Genomic DNA, 18,664 nt, shown 5'->3' on the forward strand with positions numbered 1-18,664 from the left:
TACTGAGTAGCAGTGCTTTGGCTTTTCTGTCTGAAACCGCTCTCAGCAGCTGCCCACATTGGTTTTGCCATTGTCTGCCTCAGTGTCATCACTCAGATCGCTGGTCCATCTTCCCCTCTGTGATTAAGCACTTCATCACGTTACAGTCACACAGTAAGTGATTACATGTGTGAGAAACCACAGACCCCCTCAGAAAACAAAAGATTGATTTTATAAACCGCACAGCATCGAGCATATTGATAATCACATTTAGGTTTTGAGATACTTTGACTTTACTTCAATGGGACTTCCAGAGGAACTAAGCAGTAAATCTGCTGCTCTTGTAAAGAAAGTGCGAGTAAAACTATTTAGGGTCTGTTTTTAAGCAGGATTAATGATGGGTCATTGTAGAGAGTCAGCAGGTGGTATTCAGTCACCATTAATGGTTTTAAATACATTTTTTCCTGCTAGGACAGGAGCTCCCTGCATGTGTTATCAATCACATTATGGTGATTTGTAAAACATGCAGATATTGGTTGAAGCGATAGCTGATGGAGACTACTGAGTATGTCAGAATTCCTGATGATGGACGTTAGTGGTGCTCCATGGAGACGGATGGTGAGAAAGGCAGTATTTTTCCACCAGCCCCGCAGAAAAATCGCTGTGAAGCGAGATAAGGTGTTGGAGGTCACTTACAGGACTGACATGATATTCTCTGTGATTCACAGATAGTCCTGTAACACGCTGTACTCCAAGCAAAGAGGCTTCAGATCAGTAGTCACTGTGGTTACTTATGTGGTTATAGTACGAATAAACAACTGAAAGAGTGCATCACAAGCTGAGCCCGGCTCACTCAAAACGTCCAGCTGTCAGAAATGATTTGTTGCAGTTTAACTGAGCTTGATCTGAATTTGATTATTACATGTAACTGCTACCAGCTCTGACATGCACTGTGCTGTGTCAGATCCTACAGCCACGCTGCCAAGTGCTCCCTAACGCTTCACACTGAGTCATCTCCAAAGCTCGCAATTGAGGTGGTCCAGTTTCGTTCCTGCATGAGAAATGTGTCTCGAGGAATAAAGATTATGGAATAACTTTGGTAATTATCCTATTTTCTCCCCACGTGTTTCTTTCTGCACGTACTGAGGGTCTTATTAAACTTACAGCATCTTTAAAGTGAGAGCCCAAATGTAATTTACACTGATAATGTAATGACATCCAGGAGTTTGGACGGTGTTTCTGTAAAGGAAACCTTTAACTTCTTTCCTGACTGAAGAGCAAAAAAAACCAAACAAACAAAAATTCAGCGACAATCACGGCGTTCAGTTATTGTAAAGATTTATTACAGCGCTCTTTCTGATAGGCAGGCATGCAGAAGGTGCAGCAGGCAAAATATGACAATCACAACAATAACTGTTGAATTTTCAAATAGAATACAGCTTTCATTTGTTTGCAGTGTTAATTCAGAGTAATATAAAACAAGAGAAGAGGAAGACGAGGAGCAGACAAAGTAAAATCTGGCATTTGTAGTTTCAGTCGTCTTTCCAGACACGATAAAAGTGTTAAATGCCTGTAAAAATAAATACTGACATTATATAAAAACAATCAAATGCAATCGAACAACATGCTAAAGGTTAAAAGCAAGAAAAAAACAACAGCAAACATCTATGATTCGCCACACGAGGCTGATATTAATGCTAATGTTTTATACATTCACTGGAATACTTAGAATCATCTTCACAGTTTGTGTGATTGTTAAAATCTACAGCAGTTTCCATCCTGCTTCTAACTGTGTACACATAATCTCACTGTGCTAGATAGATAGATAGATAGATAGTAGGGGTGCAACGATACACAAAATTCACGGTTTGGTTCGGTTCGATACTTTGGTGTCACGGTTCGATATTTTTTCGAAAAAAAAATTTTTTTCATGCCTTTTTAATTTATCATTTATTAAAATTATAAATATATATTTTAACTCAAAAGTACAGTTTTTAATTTTAATGTTGCTGAAACAACAAAATTAAAAAAAATAAATCTTTTTGATCGAGAAATCGCTCATCTTTGGAAAAGAGAGTTTATTACAGAGAAATGTCTCTTTCCAAAATAAAAGCTATACTATACGCTTCTTCTGGGCTATATTCTCAGCAGCATATTAAACATATCAGGTCCCCATAAGGAGAATCATGTGCTAACGGCTGTCTAAATGACTCGGGTAAAGTTTGTAGCATGTGTGCTTGTTGTTTTTGTCTGCTTCCACTTGTCTTTGCACTAGGATGATGTCGGAGTAAATGTGCAGTCATATTCGTTGTGTCTCCACTAGTGCTGTCAGCGTAAATCTCATTGAAATGACGTTAAAGCCATAACACGGCAAATCTCCGTTAACAAGTTACCACTGACCGCCCCGTGCGTGGGGCTGGACGGCGTCAACACGTTAACAAGCTAACTGCGCTAACGCACTTGTTCCCATCAATTGAGCATTGCGTGGCACATCCGACATACTGTTTTACTTTTGTCCATGACGCGCTTACCATCAGGGTCATGCTTCACATGAAAACCAAGATAGTTCCAAAGGCCAGATCTGAATGAGGGTGGGGGAGGTTCAATTTGCCATGTTGCAAGGAGAGCTTAGCTTCTGTCTTGCTAGCTTGCGCTGTGCTCAGTGGATCTGCACTCGACAGTGCAGCCTAGGCGGAGTAGTCGAACGCAGATCCACTGAGCGCTCAACACAGACAGCATCGTCAGAAGAAAAGTTGATAAAATAACTAAAAAAATTTGTATTGTTCGATACATATGCGTACTGAACCGAAAGCACTGTATCGAACGGTTCAATATCGATACGAGTATCGTTGCACCCCCTAATAGATAGATAGATAGATAGATAGATAGAATAGAGATTTGGAAACTAAGCCACCATGGCAGCACTGACAGCTGATATCGCTACTTTAACACAACTCTGGCATTCATGTTATAACACATTCACTTTAAACACAAATCAACACTGTTCAACTAAAAAGAGCAAGAGCTTTATGAAACCTTTACAATACAGCAGGTCAGCAGAGGTGCTGAATATAATAATGATATCTAATAGCATAACACTTTGTCTCAAATGTAGTCAGGAAAAACTTTTATATAGCACCAAATCACAACAGCCGCCTCAAGACACTTTATACTGTAAGGTAATAAAGCAACCCTACAATAATAGAGAGAAAACCCCAACAATCAGACAACCCCCTATTGAGCAAGCTCTTGGCGACGATGGGAAGGAAAACTCCCTTTTAACAGGAAGAACGCCCCAACAGGACCAGGCTCAAAGAAGGCCAGGCATCTGCAGCTACTGGTTGGGGGTGATTGGTGGGAGATGGGACAAAAAGGCAAACTATCGGTGTGAAAGCCAGAGTTTAATAATTATTAGTGATTAAATGTGAAGATAGTGGTCAGAAACAAGATGGTAGGCTGTATCCATCCGGATTGTCAGCAATCGGAATCAGTAGGACCAAGAATATCCAATTCCTTTCTGTCCACAGTTTCTTGAGATGCTGCCGTACCCCAATGAATATAAATATTCATTTTTATAAAAACTTAAGTGCAGTCATGGGGGAATACCCCACTGGCTTTATGGCCCAAAGTCATGTGTGTAAGTAGGTCATAAGGAAGGAAGGAAGGAAGGAAGGAATAAAAATGTGAGGGAGAGACATGATCTAAATAATATGATTTGTAAGCAGATGCAGGTCAGCTCTGCTGTGCGTGTGGTGGTGGTGGGGGTAACAGGGACAGCTAAAAGTACAAACAGGGGTAACCTGACCTGGTGGGAAAGGCTGTGTTATGGCTGCATTTACACAGCTGACAGGGTTTTAGCCGAAAGACCGACGAGAGAGAGCTCGTCTGTCAAACGAGTTCAAATTAAGACCACCTTTAGCAGCTTTAATGTTACATAAATTCAAAAAGTGCTAAGGCAGCATTCACCTGTGGGTAGAGAGAGTGAATACCTGTCTGTCAAAGTTCAACTGGATTATAGAAAGGTGGTGCACACTATCAGTTAGAGCCAATTTAAACACTGACATCTTCACTCTTTCTTCATCCATCCGTCTCAATTTTCAGGGAGAAAAATAAAAATCTAATGACACATTTCCCCCCAAAATAAAATAATAAAATCACACAAGCTTTTAAACCCAAACCCGAGGAACAGGCCTGTTCTAAAGTAAGCCAGCTCACCTCCACTCTCTCTCTCGCAGAGTCATTGAAAATCAGTGTGACTGAACTGGCAACCTTTCTAAATCCACAAGGAAACCACTCATTTGCTTCAGTGATTTCTTAGGAACCTGTGATCCAAACTCCACTTTTAGGCAACAGCTGTGCTGACACTGCTCCTGGTAAAACACTGGAGTGGATTGCTGCAGACCTCTCTCGTTTGAAAAAGGCTGAGATAGCGCCGTCCGTTTGGTTACCGTGATTGCAAAAGAACAGAAAGTGACCCCTGCGTGGGGTCTTAAGGGACTTGCCTCATAACCCACTTTGGTACAAGGGCAGAAAAGAAAAACAGCGTCACAGATTTAAGTCGGGTTTGTGAGGAGGACTGTTTCTGGCATGGTTTTCTTTTAAAAAAAATACATTCTTGTTTAACAAAACTAACAGACTTCTGTTTAGTAAAGGAACAAAAGACTCTTAAACAAAAGACTCAACCAGTCCCCCTAGAGGCCCGTTTAAGCTAGAAAAAACCCGGTTAGTGATGAAAAAAACAGAATACAGCAGGATTCATGACACAAAACGAGTTAAACATATCCTATTATTGGCCCTGTTTGACATTTGAGGAAATATGCTGTCCCCGGCTGCCACCCCCTTACCAGGAGTTAGTCATAGCCAGACTAGTCAAACTCAAATTCCAGTCTTTACACTAAGCTTTAGCTTCATTTCACTTGACTCACACAGCTACATGAAAGCAGCCTGAATCATCTCTTCCAGTTCTTGGCAGGAACGTGACTGCATATATCCCAAAGTGCTGAACTATTCCTTTAAGATCACTCACTCTGTCTTTCACACACACACACAATTCCAGTATCCAATGTGCTCCCCATCTGCTGTCCATTAGGCTCGTTTTTCATCCTTCTTGCTTTCCAGAGGAACTGTTCAGTCTCATTATTGCTACAACTCCTTATGAGGTCTTTGCTTTGATGAAGTCTTTATTGTTGAATACTACTCTGGACTCTAAATGCGTCATTAAACGGAGAAATCCCAACTTCCCACTGATGCCTGCTTCGTTTTCTTGTAGGAGCGAAACGGAAAAGTCAGGTGACATCTGAACACGTAAAACAAACATTCGCTATCGCTGATGGCGGCCTACGCGTCGAGAAGCATGGCACACGGGCAGGTTGGTTTAACGTAATGGTAAATACAGGGAGTCGTGTTTTTAATACGTAACCATCCTTCATTAGTCTTTTATTGCTGGTTTAATGTCTAAAAATCCTTTTTCTTATTTGCGCTCCATCATTACTACGACTGAAGACAGAGCTGGTGGTGCTATTGACAAGTTACTAGCAGTGCGCTTAGTTTTTCTTCTCAGAGTCACCTGCTGGGGTCTTTTTTATCCCCCCCCCGTCTTGTAAATGCTTACAAGAAACAAATATCCTACATGTGGAAGTCAGCGTATGTTTGGCTGCGCGTTCGCGTCCCCGCCGCCGTCTCGGTCGGTGCCGCTCTCACAGGTAGGTGGTGGTCTCTCTGTTCTCCCTCTCTTTGGCCTGAGCCACAGCCACGTTGATGCACTGCAGCCACTCTTCAGCGTGTTTCCCATCCTGAGCCTTCAGCACGTACGTTTTACTGTCGGTGAAGATCTCGAAGGCGCGCGGCAGCCCCCGGTCCCGACGCTTCTTGGCTACCACCTGCAAACAGAACAAGTGGGTGGGGAACATTAATAGACAAGACGACTTCATCATCTAGCTCGTGGGGAGGAGAGCTGCTGTCTTTTTAAAAAAAAAAGACAGCCACTGTTTTGGCTTCATGTTGGTTTCTTCTATCATATTTATAGTAGCTTATTTATCCTTGTCAAGCTGATCTGCTTAGCTCTGAATCCTGGGAAGAGTTTAGACCTTTAGGTCAGATGATATAATAGCTTCAAACTGACAGAGGTGTAAGTAGCGCTGATGGTGATCAGTGGTGAGGATATGGGTAAGTGATGGAAGCGTTCTGAGGGATGATGACAGTCACCTTGACGCTTTGCACCTTGCTCAGCTCAATCGGGATGTCATCCAGCTCATCCTTCTGTGGGGAGGACACACAGTGACTTTAAATACTTTACTTGGAGATAAATAAAATACAGGGTGTATCACAAAGAATCAGAAACTGATTTCAAAGTGCTTTAATTCATCTGTAACGATCAAACACATCCTGCTAGTAAGAGGAGATTCGCGAGGTTGCCGGTAGGTAGAAGTGGCCAGCTCTCCTCCCCCTCCCATCAAGTCTCAGTCAATATGGCGACCGTGCAACAGAAAGCATTCTGCTCCTGACAGCTGTGCAGCGTGATTTATATTCTGCCAAGTATTGTCAAATGTTCGATGTCCATTACTTAAACACAAATATTGCCCTTTGAAGTCGGCTGATTCTCTATGACACACCCTGTACTTAAATGGCAGTTTCCTCTCTCTTCTTGTGCATGGTAAACCACAAAAGGACACTAAACTGACATTTGTCGTTAGATTAGATAAGAAAAGATGGAGTATTTTCTCTGCAATGCAAAATAAGTAGAAAGCAGCATATAAATAAAAGGCTTGACTATTGTCTGAAAGTTCACATCTGAAACGACCCCGTCTTCGTCCAGCGCAAAAGTTTTCTTCTTGGGTGATTTTTGCTTGGAGCTATTCATATCAGCGTGCTAGGAAATGTGTGAAGAAAACCACACAGAGGTAGCCTCTTAATTTTCTGGAACAACAGTTTTTCCTAGTGTTGCTTCCAGGACCCACTACCTCAGAATAATTACAGTTCACTGGAATTTCTACAGTCCTCCCACTCCTCAGTCCCCTCCTTTCTGTATTTTACCCACCTACCGTAAGGGCCATTTGAATTGTATGAGCTGGTAAGTGTGTGTTTGTGTGCATATTGCAACACAGCCAAGTCTTCTTACCCCCATATTTGGTTAAGCGGTTACAACCACTTAACCAAATATGGGTGCAGACTCATGGCAAGGTGTGTGTGTGTGTGTGTGTGTGTGTGTGTGTGTGTGAGCTGAAAAGCTATTGGGGTCGACATGTTCACAGGCTGTGTTCTCTGCTGGGGATTCAAACAGACATTTGATTGATCTGAGCCATACGGAGGAATTTAAAATCAACTAAATCTGGAAAAAAGTTCACATCTGACCTCAGAATCAGCAGATTTTAAACATTGCATTAGGTTTACTCTATTTCAAGAAGCCATGTATCTTCATGCTATATATATCTAGTACATAGGTGTAGTGTTAAGTTATGAAGACAGCCACATGACATGTTTTTCCAGATTAGGAAATGCTGCTGCCTGTGAGCTATAAGCATGAATGAAACTTACTTCACTATTTTTTTCTCTATATCAGCAGAAATGTCGTTGTTGCAAAATTGAGGCTGTACCTAATTTTTACCTACATTTTCATCTTGCAGCTGTTTTTGGAGGTACAGACATGTTAATTTGTGCAACAACGTCAGCTTTCACATGATCAGTCTGGCTTACAGAGAGTCTCGGGATCAGTGGATGATCAGAGTACCAGGTGACACACGAGGAACTGGAGGTTCTGTTCTAAAAGGTTGATGTGGACTTCATATAAAACACGACTGATGAATTTTGGCTGCAGAAAAGACGGCAAAAGGTAAACTGGATGAGGTGTGAGATACACGAACCTATGTGCTTAACCTCCACACATCCCAGCTGTTGGGCCATGAATGCATTTTAGGATGTGACAGAGTATGCACACCTCAAATCCACTATAACCAGTTTCTTCCTTCCGGCTGCTTCCTTTTCGTTGCCACAGATTTCCTGATGCAATTTATGCCTTCCCCCCAGTTTCAAAATAGGGATTTTTCATGTGTCAACCACTACACTGTGGAGCCACAGACTCACACATAACCTATATGTAAAAATGTTGGGGGGGTTTTCTCGTTCCTTTTACTTGTGCACCAGAGTGCGATGCATGTCTGACAGTCAAAGCTGCCTGATCGTTCAGTACGAAGGAAATATTTTTTGGTTCTCGTCAGGAAAAAACGTCTTTCACAACATGCCAACCACCTCCAGAACCTGCTGGCAGAGACAGACAGGGCTCTGAGAACAAAGACACAAAACCTTCGCAATCTGCGGTGGCTGCAAAACAGCAGACTCCATTACCATCTGGATCCGAGCACAAAGACTTTTGTTTAAAGTTAGGAAAAAAACAAAAAGAAGCGGGAGAGAGCTGAATATTCCCCTGTTTCCATAAACTCCTCTATGCCGTCCTCTAATTTGGAGAGCTGCTATTTTAGACACGACACTGGCTAAACTCCAGATGACACTCGATCCCTATAACAGTTTCTCCTGTGCAGATGACTGCCATAAACTGTGTTTGATAAAGCAAGGAGGGAGAGATCACGTTTACTCAGATGAGAGTCAGTATTTCACGTTCGAGGCTCTTTCTCCTTGAGCTACTTGTGCATAACCATTTCTGCAAGTAAGTCATGTTTTTGTAGCATCACACTTTGGCTTTGCGAGTCCCGCCCCTCCCCCAAGAGTCCTTAGCAGGGCCAAGATTTGTTATAGCTGGAGTCATCAGATGCTCCTGCTGAGGTGCCATTTCCACTGTTTCATACAGTTTCATCATGATTTAAATCACACGAGACATAGTAAGATTACTGACAGCTTTATAAGCGAGAGGACGGGACCATACGTAGGTGTATGTTTATGTGTTAGGGTTCATTTTCAGTGTCTACCTACTGATTTGCCTCTCCGGAAAAGGAGCTGATTTCCTGCCAAGGTGAAGTAGCGGGTTTTCCAGCGCTTAATGAACTTCCAGCGAACCTGCTTCTCTTTCAGCTTCCCCTCGATCAAAGGCTGTCCCTCCTGGTTTACGACTATAGATAGCACACAAACACACGACAAACGTAAAGGAAAGAATGAAAAAAAAAATTTATTAATTAACAAGATATTATACTTATTATACTTTTCAATAAACCTAAGATGTCGGTCACTCTGATGTCCTCACAAGCTGGTAAAGCAGAATCAATGCTTCAATCAGGTAAAAAAAAAGCACCAAGTTCGTGACCTATGCTGTCAGCAGGTAAGAGATGTTAGAGAAAGCTTGTCCGTCTAATAAGTCATGCAGAGGTCGGTATGGGTTACCAGCCAGCTGCTACAGCTGATGGAGTCCACACATTCAAGCTAAAATCCAACTGATTTCTTTCTTTCTGTTTCTGTCTCCATCTTCTATAACTCTCAAGTACTGTGCAAAAGGAATTGCATTATATGGTAAATGGTAAAATGGTAAATGGCCTGCATTTGTATAGCGCTTTACTCAGTCTCTAAGGACCCCGTAGAGACTGACACTACATTCAGTCATTCACCCATTCACACACACATTCACACACTGGCAATGGCAAGCTACGTTGTAGCCACAGCTGCCCTGGGGCGCACTGACAGAGGCGAGGCTGCCGGACACTGGCGCCACCGGGCCCTCTGACCACCACCAGTAGGCAAACATGGGGTTAGTATCTTGCCCAAGGATATTTGGCATGCAGCCAGGAGGCAGCGAGGGATCGAACCACCGATCTTCTGATTAGTGGCTGACCTGCTCTGCATGAAGCTGTTACCAATCAAACATTTTCTAGATGGTATTAGACAGTGGATCAGAATCTGATGGTGCTTTTCAGCATTCTTAATTTCGAGAGTTTCGACACGATCCCAAATACCACTGGCTGAAATGCAGCCACGATAGAGCCCCCACCATGCATTTTAATCACGGGTTCAGCTTCCCACTATTAAATGAGCATTATAATAGTGCAACAGGAAGTGCTCCCGAATCAAGTGCCTTCAAATACCAATCACAACCGTTCCCTGCATCGTGCAGCTTTCCTGCAGGTTTCCAGGAAGTTAAATTGGAACCGACACATAACAGATATTGTGTTGCTGTGAGAAAATGACCTGGCAGGTTAAAGACTGTTTCAATCCCAACCTGACTAAATCAGACATCAGTGTCATAATGCACTGCATAATGTCTCTAAGTGTTCGCGCCTGCAGCGCATGTGTGCAAACAGTTCCTGTGTACTCTAAGCGCTGCGCTCCGTGGGCATGTTTTGGCATGTTCAGGTTTGGCGCCAGTTTAGAGGGAAAGAGGAGCGAACAGAGCAGCCCTTTGTATCCGCCATATCGTGGTTAAAAACAGATTAGGCAATCTGATCAGTGTTTGGAGTGTGGCCTCCATGCTGAGCAGATGACTCCCAAAGGGGTTTGAAACCAAACCAAACACACCACGAAAGGTCATGGCAACCCCAAATCAGAAGAGGGGAGGGCAGAAAGAGGGGCTTCTTTGCTGCTTTTCTGTTTCCACATTATTTCCTTTCCTTTTATGGACAACGGAGAAACCAAAGACAGCATTTTAAACACATTATTTCAGGCGTGATAACTTTTTACTGGTATTTAATAGTATGTTTTGACAATTTATAAACAAAATAATGAAAATGATTTATGACAGCACAACAATATAGAAACACATTGTTACGCAGGGCTGTGGAACACCGATTACTGCAGTCCTGCCACTGTGGGCAACTAGGCTGAGTGCTTCATCTAACAAACATTTTGATTTTTAAAAAGTCCTTTGATGCATAAATCCTCGTGTCTCATCGCTTCGCTTTGATGTAGACACCTGGAATGGTAACCTTTGTTGTCCGCCGCAGGCGTGCGCAGCGGCTTTCAGTCTTTCATCGGAGACACGCTGATGTCAAACGAGCAGGGACACAGCTAATAAAACACACACACACACACACATACACTAAATCATCAGCAAATACAAAAGGTCCACAGTAATGTGCAGAAACAGGAAGGTTTTGCATGGAGCTGTTGTTTAGTTTGCTTTCCATGTGTGGTCAGATCACCGATTTTAGTGCCAAACCTGACAAGACCCCCTCTGCATATGGCTCTTGATCAATCACTGCAATGTTATGGGAGTGACAGGATTTCAAAAATGGGAAATGAGTAATGTCTCCAACCCAAATGATTTCCAGAAACATGTCCTACAAACAACCCTAATTTCTCCCTCAGGCCTAGACATATATATTAAAAGAAACCCTCTACATGCTCTGGAGTTAGCTTTTATAACGTGTAACTGCTCGATACTTTGATGGTTTGCTGTTCTTGGCTTCACGACCACACGATCAACTCAATATTAGGTGTGAGTAGAGCAGGGACACGTATCCTGAACACAAACGCAAAATCTCAAATTACTCACTGTGATGTTAGCAATTCAGTCTCCATGTAAGTGACCCTATTAGAAGGCTTTAAATTATTATATATTATTACTAACTTATTGTATAATAATTTAAAGCTGTATCACCAACCACAAATTTCTTCTTATGGTTTAAATATAATTTCCATGGAAAATGACATCACTAGTGGTTCCTGGAAATTTGAGCGAGGGTGAGTTAAAAAAAAAAAAAAGAGAGAGAGAAAAGAAAACAACAACAATGGTGCAACTAGAGACAAAACTTTCAGCACATTCTATTCTCATGAACCACCCAGGCATTACACAAACTGTAAACACAGAGGTGGTTACAGAGTCCAGAGACAAACGCTACGTGGCACACAGAGAAAAATAAAGATTTCACAGGACTCAAGTGAAAAATGTCCTGTGATTCGGTAGCTTGTAGAACCACTTTTAGCAACGATGACTTGAGTAATCATTTTCTGTAAGAGTTTATCGGTCTCTCGCATTGTTGTGGAGCAATTTTGGCCAGCTTCTCTTTACAGCGTCGCTTCAGTTTATTGAAGTCTGGGTGCATTGGTTTATGCGCAGCTCTCGTACTGGAGCTTTTTTTTGGTGTTAAATCTAGATTATACCCCAAATCCCCCTACAATGTGACCTGCACCATAATCTGACGTGCACTTGCCTACAAATGTATCTACATGTCATGTGGACATTGCAATTGCTCTTTTCAGTACCATCGATTCCTCCCTTGCATTTCCAGCTACATTTTCGCCACAGTTTTTGAATGGATCGGTAGAAGAAGAATCATTTAGTCAAAATGAGGACTATTCCTAAGGTCATGTCTCCAGGCCATGTCCCATGATTTTGTTACATCTCAGGGATGTAAGAAAATCCCTGGAAAAGATGCACAAAGAAGTGGATTATTATTATTATTATTTTTTAAAAGTCAGCAAGCTGAGCCCAGCATTTTTATTTGTTTCTATCGGTCATGGTCATGTCAGTCGTGATCATTAACATGTAAAATGCAAGCATGAATGCTAGCAGTGATGGCACTTTGGTGGCAGTTATAGATTAAGGTTAATGCGCAGACTCACTGCAGAAGTTCGATTCAGCTATTATTGTCCCAGTCGGGTTGACGTCTGCACATTGATTTGATCCTTTTCTTTCTCAGTCATTCTGTTGTAGATTTGCTGACGTCCTTGGAATCACTGCATGATTGCATGACGCATCAAAGCTTTATCTGTCAGACAGATGGCCTCACATTTGAGTTTAGAATACTTCGGTACACAGAGGAGTTCGTGGTCGATTCAATGACTGCAAGGTGCCCGGATCCTGTGGCTACAGAACATCATCACCTCTCCACCACAGTGTATGACAGTTGTTGTGTGGTTTTTGTGCTGACATGATGTGTTTGGTTTTTCCAAACATGTTGCTGTGTGTAACTGTCAAACATCTCCACTTTGATCGTATCTGTCTAAAGAACTCTGGTCCAGACGTCTCCCAGCCTCCTAATGATGCTGTCATGAACTTTAATATTTAACAGTGAACTGAGGCCTGTAGAGTCTGAGATGTAGCTCTGATCACTGTATGGTCGAATTTTACCTTTTTAATTCCTGTGGAAGCAGTAAGTGTGTACTTAGTTATTCACAGGACTGCATATAACATAATGTAGTATATACATGCACCACTAGCACCGTTTCCAAATAAGGCTTCACCAAACCTAATGCCATATCCTACCTACAAGTGTCCCGTTACACATAGATCGTACTTCATTTTGTTCTGATGTGCCATTGTCATTGATTCTGTTGCCAAATCCGATTGATGATTTCAAAACTGCTTCCAGAAAAAACCTCGGTGACTGACTCAACCTTTACTGGAAACCTTAGGGACCACATTAAAAAAGAGCGAGATTAAATTCCAAAAATATATCCTTATGTAGTAAAGTTTTAAATAAGAGAAGAAATATAAGCTGGAAAGTGTTGCAGTAGAGCTGCATAAATGATGCCACAACATGTACAAAGGCCATGACAGCCACATATGTATTAGCTAACATGCTTCCCTAATCTTGCCCTATGATGTCACCAGAACCTCCAGTTGCACCCTTGAGAAATGCTGCCTTGATTTGACAAACTTTCACTAAGTCTCAAAACTCCATTTATAGCAATGACACTTAAAATTTCACCGTGTGATGAACGTCTCTCTTTTCCAGAAAATGAGATGAAAATTTCTGTTTTCACTGATTGAATGTGGGAGGAGGACACTTAGATGGGGCTTTCCATATTTTTGAAAGGAGTCGATTTGTCTTTCCGAGATTACCAAATGTGCTCAAATCCACACGTGGAGAGAAAACTGATGTAATCACCATATATTTTTATTCCCCTTTCTCTTCTGCTGCTTGCCAGTTAAGTGAGTGCAACAGCATGTTGTCCAAGTGAAAATACTGAACAGCCCAGGGAGCGCAGGATAAGAGGACACACTTGGTATGTGCCGTATTCAGGCATGTCCACACGTACAAACACACACACACACACACACACACTGAACTGGTCATTAACGCACACTTCAAAGACATTCCAGTAGTTGAACTCAACAGTATATCATAAAGTATTATGGAGTTGTACCAACCACTGGCTGCACTCCATAATAAGTCGAAGTGAAAAGCTCTTTTCCTTTTTAGCTTTAAAAAATGAAACAAGTTCTTTGCGTGTGTGTGTGTGTGCGTGCGTGCGTAACCTCTGAGTCTACTCTGGCCAAGTCAGCAAGTTTTTTAAATTTATTTATTTTTTAATCATTGTAGCACAACCATCTAAAGTATTATGAAGTCAAATCTTGGCTGGGTGCCGCTTGCTATGTGAACAGCATGCATACATGTAAATATGTGAACGGACATGTGGAAAAAAAAAGCCATCTAAAAGTAAAATATTCCAGTTGTTTCAGGGAGATGAGCTGAGTATATTTCTGTCATTTACTGTAACTTCAGCTAAAAAACTGGACAGCTTTCAGTTGGACAACCAAGTTCCCAGCGGATGGTTCTGAGTTTCCGTCTTGGCCTTGAATACGTTATTGCAGTCTTGTTTTCTGACCACGTTCCTTTAGGTGAAAACATGTTCACGTGCCATGAACTGTACTACCATGACTAAAGCCGCAAAATACATTTCCTGTAAATCCAGTCTGGCTGCATAAATGCAATCATTTCCAGTACAGAACAAGTGCAATAAATCTTGCATTTGTTGCATACTGAATGAAGCAATTCAGGTCATTTTAGCAGAAAATGACCTGAATTGGGCAACAGTTTTGGTTTTCAAAAAAACTATTTCAGTAACTACATATTACAACCCTATATTGAAAAAAAAATGGTAACACTGCATTAAGTATAAACAACAGAATACAATAATTTCTTAATTACTTCATTACTAAAAATTCTATATTTACCTAAAAATTTGAGAATAAATATCAAAAAAGCCACTTTGAATTTGTTGCCAGCGACATGCTTTGAACATACTGAAGCACATGGCATGCAACGTGGACATCTATGAAGGCACCATCATTGGTGAATAGGGATGGGTACCGGTATCCGGTGCCATCATGGCACCGGTTCTGACATAAACGGTAGTAACCAGACCGAAAAGCAGCGCACATTTCGGTGCTTTATTTCGGTGCTTTTTTTTCCTGAGATGTCATACACTTTGAATTCTAGCCAATCATTTTACGTTTCCGAGGATAGTAGGCGGGTCCAGGTACGTACGTTCTTTTAGAGCAGAGCTACAGATTAAAAATGTCCAAGGCGAAGCGGTCAACAGTCTGGCTGTACAGCAAAATATGCAAACTCAGCAGCCTGCAACAAGTGCTTTAAGCTGATACTGTGCAAAGGAGGTAACACCTCAAATCCGATGAAACACCTGCCGACGCATAGCGTTTTTTTTTAAGCCGAAAAATGCGCCGTATTTGATAGCTTGCTGCGAGACCTCACACCGAGCGCATCTACTGCGGGTGGGTTGCCTGTTATCGGACCCGGAGTTAGCAACATCCCCCAAAAACACGAAGAGGAGAGTCCTGGCCCTAGCCCTGCCAGTGTAGCAGAAATGATGACGGATGATGATGGCAGCAGCAGCAGCCGTTCTTCTCTGCGTGAGTAGCTTAATGTTGTTCGTGTGTAATTTACGTTGAGTAGGCTAACCACGTTATTACATTAATGCATGTAAGGTGAACTAGCAAACACCATCGTAGTTACATGCAGCTGTCTTCTTGTTTGATGGCAGATACTCCCTTCACCCTGGCCAAAAAGGCTAAAATGACCAAAGAAAAAGTGGAAAACAGTTAAACATGAGAGGTTTTTGGACAAAGTTTGTGTTTTTTTCCATTGTTTAAGCACTGCTTCCAGCCAAGAGTGATGCCATATATGCCCTCTAGCTGCAGAAAAGGCTAACATTGTTATCTTTTTACAAAAAACAGCTGAACATGAGAGGTTTTTGGACCAATTTTGTGTTCTCCATTCTTTAAGCACCGGTTTGAGCACCGTTTAAGCACTGGCACCGTTTCAAAAGTACCGGTTTGGCACCGGTATCGGATAAAACCTAAACGATACCCATCCCTATTGGTGAATGATATGATGCATACAGGTTTAGGAGCGGGAAATTCTGCCAATCAGATTGCACCTTCTTTTGGGGATTCCTTTCCGAATTCTGCAAGACAGATCAAAACTCCATGCTTTGTGTATTCCAACAACAATGCTCTGGATTAAAAGATTTGTGGTATTAAACTGGAAAAGAAATATAAGGCAAAGAATGTCCTAAACTGTTGAGCTGATGTCCTACACCAAAGCAAGACTAGCATAACTCACTTCCAAACCCAGGGCACACTCCTGTCTAAAGTTTATTTAAATGTGTTGCTGGCATCAAACTCAAAATGAGGATCTAGTTTTGTTTTGTTTTTAATGCTATTCTCATTATACGTGCTCCCCCTAGGCTTAATCTTTGAAAAATATAACATTTCTCGTCACATCTATGCCGACGATATAAAAATATATTTTCAGTTAGATCATGACGACATTGCTCCGTCGTTGCACTGCTTCCTCGAGTGCATGAGAGAAGTCAGAGAATGGCTTTCGGGCAACTCCCTTATCCTGAATGAAAAGAAAACGGAAACTGTGGTGTTTGGCAACCATATCCCCCGGGGCCTATTAGCTGATACCCTTGGTTCCTTTGCCACTTCTCTCTCTGACTCGGTTGTTTTAAATTTAACAAACAAGTGTCCTCAGTAATCAAATCTAGATTTTACCAACTGCGCCTTATTGCTAAGACTAAGCACTATGTCCCTCATAAAGATCTTGAAAAGCTCATTCATGCTTTTGTGACTTCTAGATTGGATTACTGTAATTCTCTCTACTTTGGTCTTCACTCCGCTCTCCTTCACAGACTCCAGCTTGTCCAAAATGCTGCGGCTCGCCTCCTGACTGGCACTAGAAAGCATGCCTCTAGCACCCCCGTTCTTGCTGATTTGCATTGGTTACCCATAAAATATCATATCGAATTTTAAATATTGTTGCTCACCTTTAAAATTATGAATAATTTAGCCCCTCGTTATCTTGTCGATCTCCTTAGTCCATATGTTCCTGGGTTAGCCCTCAGGTCTTCAGCCCAATTACTCTTGGCTCAGCCTAGATCTAGACTTAAATCTAGGGGTGACCGTGCTTTTGCCCTGGTTGCATCTAACCCGTGGAACAACCTTCCCATCCCTATCTGTGCGTCAGACTCCATTTTATCTTTAAAATCCCGTTTAAAAACTTACTTATTTAACATAGCTTTTCCATCTGGTTAGTGTCCCTATTTTATATGTGGCTCAATTTGTTTCTTTGTTCTTATATTCCCTTTTATCCCTGTATAATTAGTGCCCTCAACCTGATGACATATGTGGTACTTTGTTAATAGTCTTTTATTTAATCATGTCTTCATTTTGCTGTTATTGTAAAGCACTTTGGTGTACCGCTGGTTTTTTAAATGTGTTATACAAATAAAGTTGTGTTGTATTGTATCGTATTTAAAACCCCAGATTTCTCAGTTTTGGCATTTTACATGTTGTCACAGAGTTTGGTTTCAGTTTCAATTTCAGGATTTTTAAGATGACTGGGGGTCTGTTTGATGGCTTCTTCAAAAAACTGTCATTAGTTAAGGTTTACTTGTGTATCCATGTTTGTTGTAACAGTAAGATATCTTGTATCAGGCTTACTGATTTCAGCTGTTCAGGTACCTGACTGTCTGAGCCTGACTTAGGTACAGATGTATTGTACATGTTCTGATTTTTATCTGTTGTGTGTTTTAATCAGAGCCAGGTGCCATAGTAATGTGCTGGGTTAACTGAACTGTTTAAATACAAAAGAGTCATTTGGGCAGATTTGTACTCATCAGGTAGATGTGATACCACTTTGATAACAGGCTAAATTATCTGAAATAAATGCAAGGTGCAAAAAATCTGTAAAGGGGGTGTCTATCATCCACCCATCCATCCATCCTCTTCCGCTTATCCTTTTCAGGATCTCAGGGGTGCTGGAGCCTATCCCAGCTGGGCGAGAGGCAGGGTTCCCCCTGGACAGGTCGCCAATCTGCCGCAGGGCTTGGTGTCAATCATTTTATTTAAAAAAATGTACTTATATTCAACGTAATATCCTCTTTCTAAAAGGACTGTTAGAAAACAGAAACTATAACATCTGTCCAAGTCTGATCAAGACAGCCATGCATAGAAGAAACATGTATATATACACAGTATGGTGTAGCCCAAAAGTCTTGAGACACCCCTCACTTCTTTATATTTTGTCAGGGAAATGTGAAACAGGTGCAGCGATTTATTGAATCATGTGCAAACATTCATCAAAATACAGACTGAAAGACAAAAAACAGAGTCCATACAATTCAAACAGGACTGAAAGTATGTATGACCACCTTTACTCTTCAACACAGTCTGAATATTTCTTTAAGCAGTCTTCAGGAATATTTCTCCAGGCTCCTTGAAGGACATTCAAAGCTCTTCTCTGGATGTTGGCTGCATTTATGTTCTCTGTCGACATGAGAATAATGTGCATGCTACAGTAATGCTGAGGTCCAGGCTCTGGGAGGCCGATCCATGACTGATAAGTGCCATTGTGTGTTTTCATCTCAATTCAATTCATATAGTGCCAACAGTCACCTCAAGGTCCTTTATATTGAAACATAAAGACCCTACAATCATATACAGATATGCTTTTACTGCATTGGCAGCACATTTGGGATCACTGTTGTGCTGGAAAAT

At 41.6% G+C, this 18,664-nt stretch overlaps 1 protein-coding gene across 3 annotated transcripts in view; it reads right to left on the reverse strand.

Moving 5' to 3' along the window:
- Nucleotides 1-1,300: 1,300 nt before the first annotated feature.
- The window catches only part of veph1 (ventricular zone expressed PH domain-containing 1), an 86,377-nt gene continuing 69,013 nt past the window's right edge, over nucleotides 1,301-18,664 (reverse strand). For 2 of the 3 annotated variants that reach the window (XM_084949878.1, XM_084949876.1), the window contains 3 exons: nucleotides 8,902-9,038; nucleotides 6,184-6,237; nucleotides 1,301-5,858 (listed from right to left, as the gene is read on the reverse strand). In XM_084949878.1, the coding sequence (XP_084806004.1) occupies nucleotides 5,676-5,858; nucleotides 6,184-6,237; nucleotides 8,902-9,038 (374 nt within the window). In that variant the 3' untranslated portion in view covers nucleotides 1,301-5,675. The remainder of the gene's footprint in view (nucleotides 5,859-6,183; nucleotides 6,238-8,901; nucleotides 9,039-18,664) is intronic. The other variant, XM_084949877.1, reaches the window with a different exon arrangement.

Source organism: Perissodus microlepis, chromosome 14 (genome assembly GCF_051167445.1).
Source record: "Perissodus microlepis isolate ML-2025 ecotype Zambia chromosome 14, ASM5116744v1, whole genome shotgun sequence".
Classification (NCBI taxonomy): domain Eukaryota; kingdom Metazoa; phylum Chordata; class Actinopteri; order Cichliformes; family Cichlidae; genus Perissodus; species Perissodus microlepis.